This window comes from Capsicum annuum, chromosome 7, assembly GCF_002878395.1.
Source record: "Capsicum annuum cultivar UCD-10X-F1 chromosome 7, UCD10Xv1.1, whole genome shotgun sequence".
NCBI classification, from domain to species: domain Eukaryota; kingdom Viridiplantae; phylum Streptophyta; class Magnoliopsida; order Solanales; family Solanaceae; genus Capsicum; species Capsicum annuum.
The window spans coordinates 120,865,311-120,873,277 of record NC_061117.1 but is presented as its reverse complement, the minus strand read 5'-3'; the positions used below and the strand labels follow the sequence as shown (position 1 = coordinate 120,873,277).

The window sequence follows — 7,967 nt, the reverse complement described above, 5'->3', positions numbered from 1 at the left end:
GGAATGTTCATAACTCGTCGCTCGGGTGTCTGTTTTGGATGATCCACATATCGTTGGATATTTTATTCGATACTCTACGCAATGGTGGGTCATAATCTAAGAAATTCTGCACGGAAAAATTTATAATTCATTCTAGAAGATAGAACCCAACACGTTTATGCACAAAATTTCAACGAAAAATTTTCCGGGGTATTACAAAGTGATACATTTGCCCTTGTACTTTGAATGTATAAATACCATCATTTATTTTAGCCAACACTCTGTCATAATTGATTCCAAGTGAGGTAAATGTAAATATGTGATTATAAATTCTAAGATTAGTACGAAAATGTTTAGATCCTTCAGTATCACCTAAGTAAAGATTTAACAGTCCATTAGGCATTTGATGTGATGTTAACTTAACTGAACCATTGCTACAACAAAATCTCGGGGATTCATATTCAAATCTTTTGGCTCAATAATGTTTTTAGTTTGGTGTCGCTTTTAAAATGCTTGCATTACTGGGTAATTGTTTATAATTTTAACATCTTTTTATTTTTGATCTACAACCTGTGTGTATGAATTACAACAATTTATCATATCATTTTTCAAAGAACAATTGCAAGCACAAGCAAAATATTGGAAAAAGACATACTTTTTTTGCGACAGCCGATATTATTGGATCATTCCGTTCAACGGAAGCATTTGATGTTGAACCTAATGAATGGTCAATTCAATTAGCATGAGATCTACTTTGATAAATTAAAACTAAATGATATTTTAATGATTACGAACCAATTTCAAATACAGAGAAGTGATTAGTTGTATTTTTTTTTTTGTTGTGAAGTCTTTCACTGCTTTTGAACTCTTTGCGCGAGATGCAGCAGCTGTTGAAGAATAAAAATCATAGTCAACACTAACAATCTGTGTGCATATAAAATCATAAATAACATAATACTCAAATTACAAGTTTATGAGATATTCGACCTTCTTAGGCAACAGAAGATGACTCTTGTATTGTTAGAACTGTTTCTTTAGTTAATCCAGCAGTATGTCATTTAGCGGGGGAATTTGATGTTGAACCTAATGAGCAATCACCTTAATAAGACATATACTTTTGATGGGTAAAATTTGAAAAAGTTACTAATAATTACCTACCACTTTCAAAGATTGAGAAGTATTCAATTATTTTCTTTTCTTTGTCAAAGTCTGTTGTTGCATTGTTAGTGTCGGATGTATCTACTGCGGTAAAAAAATATCTTATTTAATATTAACAATGTATATGTTATAAAAATCTCAAATAGTACAATACTTAGATTACCAATTTTTGGAGTTATCCAACCTTCTTGGGTAAGAAAACATGGCTCTCGTATTGTTAGAGTTGTCTATCTGCCAGATCTAACAATTATTCAAAGGCGTAACGCTTCACTGATGAGTGTAGCTGGCAGACATGTATTTTTTTATTCAAGTTCTTGTTCGCGTCGTTGCAATAAAAGTTGCTCTTTTTTGTCAGGCGACAACTGTGTATATCGCTCATGTCGCCTCAGCTTGATTTTAGAAGCTCTCTCCGCTGAACAATTACGTTTTCTTTTTTTGGAAGAACAAGTTTGCACTGAAGGCTCTTTGTTTATCATCATCTGTGTAGTGAACAATGTAAACAATTTCAACTACACAACTTTCAACATCGATGTAAAAATGCATTGTTAACATATACCGCATTTATTCAATCTGAAAACCAAGAAACTCAACAAATAGAAGTAACATGAAATATTAAACAAATGGTCCTAGTTCAGAAAAGTCTAACTCACTAACAAACATACAAAAAGGGCAAAGATACATAAAAAAACAGAAGTAGTTTTTAACTATTTATTCAATCTGAAAATCAAGAATTTCAACATATAAAAGTGACATTGAAATATTAAACAAATGGTCTTAGTTTAGAAAAGGATAACTCATTAACAAACATAGAAAAAAGGGCAAAGATACTTTAAAAAAATAGAAACCATTTTTAACTACATGCAATCTTGTATCAGTACAGAATAATTAGAAGCACTAAGATTGATAAATCAATCACACTCACCGCCTTGTTTAAGCAAAATAGCAGCAACATGAAGTGTATTACTAACCATAATAAGTCTTTTATAAGTAACCAAATTAGATCCCACAACAACTCTCACATTCCCAACTTCAACAAACAGAGATTCCCTTTTTACAAACTTGACTAACTGTATTTCTCTCATCAGTTGGTGCTTCAAGGTCTAAATGTATAACATACTGATTCAATGGAGAGTAAAATGCCTTTAATATCTTTTTTATACTCTCACTATCACCACTTGAACCAGATATCAAATATGTTAATCTTGGTATAGCTGAAATTGGTCTAGTAGGTATATATGTAATCTTGATTCAACAAGGATTGAAATTTTAGCTTTATTGAATGGTTTTTGAAATTGAGTTTTAGTTGAAAGAGTGAAAATGATTAAGAAAAACAAAACTAAAACAACAAAAGTAAAAAAGAAACATGCATTTTGTTTTCTTTATAGTAAGTTTTATTTTTTGATCTGCGACTATATTTTCAAGATTTTCTTGAAAATAGTACTACCATTCTTGATCTTTGCTTTCGTTTACTTGGAAGAAAATATATCTTTGATAACTGTTAATGGAAAGTTTTACGTAGTCTCGGGCACCACCTTCTTCAGTTCATTTCTTTCCATTTTGACCAATAACCAGAATATAATATAAAATTTTACAGAACATCGCCATACCAGCCAAAGGATAGAAGTGCATAAATACATATAAAACAAAGAAATGTTTTATTCTGAAAGTAAAGAGTCTAGATTGATATATCACAAAGAAGGGAAGAAAATCATCAAATAATAAAAATTGCAGATGAAGTAGGTTTTGTAAACTTGTCTCTTGCTAAGAAACATGTTGGAGTTTGTCCGAATTTCACTCTCTATGCACTTTCCTAACTTATTATCATCCACCATAGACTTCTTGATCTTATCTTTAGCCTACTCATTCAAATTTCATAGAATATAAATAACATCAAGTGAATTGTTTTAGGTTAACTACTAAGGAAAGAAGAAAGCTTTGAGCATCATAGAATTAAATATTATCCACTACCTACGATTAAAGCAATTGTTTCATTAGGAGCTTTAAGTAAAGATTACAGATTTGTTAATTGTAACGTCCCGAGAGTACACCCTGGGCATCACACGGTGCTTACAGTCCCGAGGGACTACAAGCTAATCCATGAACTGGTACCTGTCGTAAGCACTGAATAATAATACCATAATTGCGGAAAATATCTGATATTTCCATAAGGTTTTATCACTGAATCAATACTGAAATATGAATTTATAGAAAAACTGACTGAATCTGATTAAATACTGATAAACTGACATGTCAACTGAAAATATGAATACTGGATAACTGACTCTAATATCTGAAAAGCCTCTAAAACTGACTGATTGAATATGAGTTAATAGGACAGGCCCCCAACTAACTCTGCTAACTACTGAAATAGAGATATGAAGTAAAATAATCTGTCCTCGAATGATGAGGACTCACTACTGCTACTGTACTGCTGATAGCCTGAGGAGTAAGGTCTAAGTGCGGTTTGGGAACTGAGCGTCAGCACCTATGATATAATACATTATAGCACAAAAGAAAGGTATGTGATCAGTATTTTAAATATACTGGTATGTTAAATGAGGTAGGCTGGTATACATGGTTTCATGAACAGAAGTAATAATTAACTGGTTATGTATGTAAAGCATGGAGTACTGAATAGAGAGCATGAAATCTATAGGTACTGGAAATATGTGGAAATCTGTAACTACTGAGTATGCATGAAAATTTATAAATACTGAGGATGCATGACCAAGCATATAACATGAATTGGTTAAAATCTATAAACTGAAATACTGAAATAATAGAAATTTGTATGCTTTGGTCAAACAACACTAAGACTGAATAACTAAACTGGGACTATAATTGAGACTATATCTGAGACTATGGGAGGTATCATTTAACCGACATTCCCTAATTTGAGCTAATCGGGGTCCAACCTCTAACCCCAGTTGGAAGGGTGTTAATACCATGCCACGGGTACTAACGATGGCTTGTGTGGATCCACTAAACTGATATAATGTTCAAAGGACTAAGGGTGTCAAGTCAGAACTGAAGGGTGACCCCTGTGAGATAGTCAAGCCTAATCTGACGGGTGACTTCTCATATCCTACACTGGCTATATAGTTCTAGAGTATAGGGACTGCTACTAACGACTCTTCCTATCTGACGGGGAAGTCGCCATCTCTACACTCGCTCAGTGCTAAATCCTACTCTTGACTGAAAGACACTGAAATACTAGACTATTTTGAGTTTAACTGACTATTATCTGACTATTCTAATAATGCTCATAGTATGTTCTGAAGACTATCTTGTAATGTACTGAGACTAGACTAAGTAAACAGCTATGGATTTCGGGTATTCAATACCCCCAGGACTCAAAACAATATTATTAAAATGACACTAAAGCTTGATGGACAAAACATGAAGGCTTTTATTAAATAAATCACTCTTGTAGGCATTTTATCAAACACTTGTAGTTCATGGTATAAAACAATCATAGGAATGCCATAGAACTTATAAAAATAGGATGAATTCAACATAATGGTACTAAATTATTATTTAATTTAATAAATAATAATATTAAAACATGGAGAGTTGAATAGTAATGATAATTTCATAGTAACATGGTATAAAATCAATAGTGCATGGAGATTCATGGATGAAATCATAATTTAAAACATAATAACTTGAAAAGATTATAACTTGGTAATTAAAATGGGTTACTTGGGCTCCTTGGATGAAAGGAATCCTTGAATGAACATCTAACATACCTGGGATGATAAATTTCTTGAAGTTCTGGGTGAGTTCCTGAGGATTGGTCTTGAATTTGAGAGCTGGGGTTTCTTGTTCTTGGAAAGAGGATCTTTAATTTGAGAGGAAGTTGAATAATGAATGATTATTTAGGTCAATTAGGGCTAAAATTTAGTGTTTTAGGACGAGTTTAGGGCTTAGGAAAAAAACCCAAATACTCTTAAACGGATTTAAAATGCAATCTGAAAACTGACCATCCTAATTTTTAGCCTTGGCGCGATGCACCACTATCGCGCCAAGCCACTAGAAATGGACAATTGGGACCTGGACAAACATCGTGATGCGAAGCTATCGTGGTAAACCTTTGGAATGCCAATTTGGCCATTTCTGTGACGTGCCAACATCGGGGAGGCCCACTGGAAATTGCCAAACTGGAAATTGGCCTGCTCTGCAATGCGCCAACATCGTGGAGTCTCACTGGAAATTGATAATTGTCATTTGGACTTTCTGCGCAATGCACTAAGGGTTAAAATGACGGGTCCTAACGATAAAAATTTAAAATCGCCATAACTTCTTATCCGGTTATCGAATTTGGTCGAATTTTATATTGTTGGAAAGCTAATTGAATTTCCTACGTAATAACAGGCTCTAAACTGAAAAATAATGAGTGTTTCAAAAATTTTATATACGAATACTCATGTAGTGGGACTTAGATTATTCTAGGGAAATACGGGGTGTTACATTAATCCATCCATGCAAGGTTAACTATGAGCAAATCAACATTTCAGATCAAAATTATTTTGAAAATTTGATATTTTTGTAATTTCAAGAATGCGTATGGTCGTAAAATTACAACAATAAAAAATTGAATCTTTTTAAAATTTGAAAAAGGAATTGAAATTTGAAGAAAGAAAAATAGAAATCAAGTAAACTTAGACTGAGATTTGAAGAAAGAAAATACGAAGGAGGAAGACTTACAGTTTTGAGTTGAAGATATGAGAAGCAAGAAGATTGTGAGAATTCTTTAATTCTCAATCTTTCAAGCATGAGCATGGATACGGAGTGATTGATGCATACAGTCATATGCTTAGGACATCAAATACGGGAAGTAAGACGGCAGTGACGGTTGATGAAAATGGTAGATTCAAGTACTTTTTTGTGGCATATGGAGCTTGGATTCTTGGTTTTGCGCAAATGAGAAAAGTCATACCTGTTGATGGGACATTTCTGAAGAGTAGGTATGGTGGTGTGTTGTTGTCTGCTATTGCACAAGATGCAGAGAATCATATTTTTCCAGTGGCATTTTGCGTAGTAGACTCTAAATGTGATGCTTCCTACAAATATTTTTTTGAACAAATGAGCAGCTTTGTACTTGATACCTCTGAATTGTGCATAATTTCTGACAGACATCTAAGTATTGGAAAGATAGTTTCAGTTGTATTCCCTTCAGCTCATTATGGTTGTTACATGAGGCACCTTGGAGAGAATATTCGAAAAGATTTTCATAATGGAAGTGTGGTCCACCACTTTTTTAAGGCAGTAAAAGTATACAATGTAGATATGTTTAATGATCACTTCAATCAAATAAGAGATATGGTTCCAGGAGCTGCCACATATCTTGAACGTGTTGGATTTCACCTATAGAGCAGGGCATTCTTTCCTGGAAATAGCTATGGTTTACTAGATTATTATTGTTGATAGTTAGTAGGGCACTCTAGTTAGTACAACTGCTGCAGTTTTTTTACAACAGTTGTTGTAGTTTTTTACAGCAGCTGCTGCAGTTTTTTACAATAATTTTTATAAAAACTGCACGTGTTGATTAATGTATTGATAAGTTTAGTAGTATATTTCACCATTTATTATATTCCTTCAGTAGTTGCTATACTTATTTCAACAATTTATATATTTGTTTCCAGAATAAATGCAGAACTGTTGAAATAAATACAACAAGTGCTTGAAACATACAGTTATAATAATAAAATTTGAGAATGAGACATACAGTTATAATAATAAAATTTGAGACTTACATTTATAGGTATAATATTATGACGACAAATATTGCTGAGTCAATTAATGCAGTGCTTCTAGATGAAAGAGAATTTTCCATCACTGCCTTATTTGATGCGATAAACAAGCGATTTGCTGAGATATTTCATGAGAGATGTATGATATTCCTTGATATAAGAACCAAATTTGTTCCTTCGACGGAGATAATCATTGCAGAAAATACTGAGTTGGGAAATAAGCTATTAGTCCATCAAATTGCCAACTATAGGTATATTGTCACCGGTCATGAAACTGTTGCAACAGTTGATTTACAAAGCAAATCTTGCAGTCTTTGATGTTGATAAAATACCTTGCCCACATGCTATGGCAGCGCTCCGATGTCAATATGATGAAGACTATGGGAGGCAAATTTATGAGTATTCCTCTTTGTATTATACGGTAGATGCATACATTATAGCATATGTGGAGAAAATTAAACCTGTTCTATCTGAAGATTCTTGGCAAGTTCCAATTGAGATTTTAGAGAGAAAAATATCACCTCTAGTTGTTGAACCAGACAAGGTTGGAAGAAGGTCATATAAAAGGCGAAAAGGAGTCGGAGAATTATTTTCAACCAAGAAAAATAAATGTTCCATATGCAAAAGGGTTGGACACAAAAAGACTACATGCTCCGAGCGAAATGCTTCATAGAAGTTCATTTAATCTTATTATTTTTGTTGTTTGTGAACACCTCTATTGCTATTGTTATTATTTGTGAACAAGTTTGATCTTATTGTTGTTCTTGTTATTCAGTATTCAAAAAAATGTATGTTATACTGTCTAGGAGATTAGGTAGATTACAACAATTATTATGAAACGTTTAGCAACCAATATACTTGTTGTAACATAATTCAACAATTGCTTTGAAATGTTCAACAATTTAATTGTTGTAGCATAATTCAACAACTGTTGTGGAACGTTCAGCAACTAACTTACTTGTTGTAGCATAATTCAGCAATTGTTGTGTAATGTTCAGCAACCAACGTACTTGTTGTAGCATAATGCAGTAATTGTTGTGCAATGTTCAGCAACTAACATACTTGTTGTAGCATAAT

The 7,967-nt window shown here is 33.1% G+C and overlaps 1 protein-coding gene across 1 annotated transcript; it reads left to right on the top strand.

Annotated features, from left to right (window-relative positions):
* Positions 1-6,911: 6,911 nt before the first annotated feature.
* On the top strand, positions 6,912-7,563 carry LOC124885768. Its single transcript, XM_047394018.1, has 2 exons — positions 6,912-7,029; positions 7,142-7,563. The coding sequence occupies exons 1-2, from the start codon at positions 6,912-6,914 to the stop codon at positions 7,561-7,563; spliced, it is 540 nt and encodes a 179-aa protein (XP_047249974.1).
* Positions 7,564-7,967: the final 404 nt, after the last annotated feature.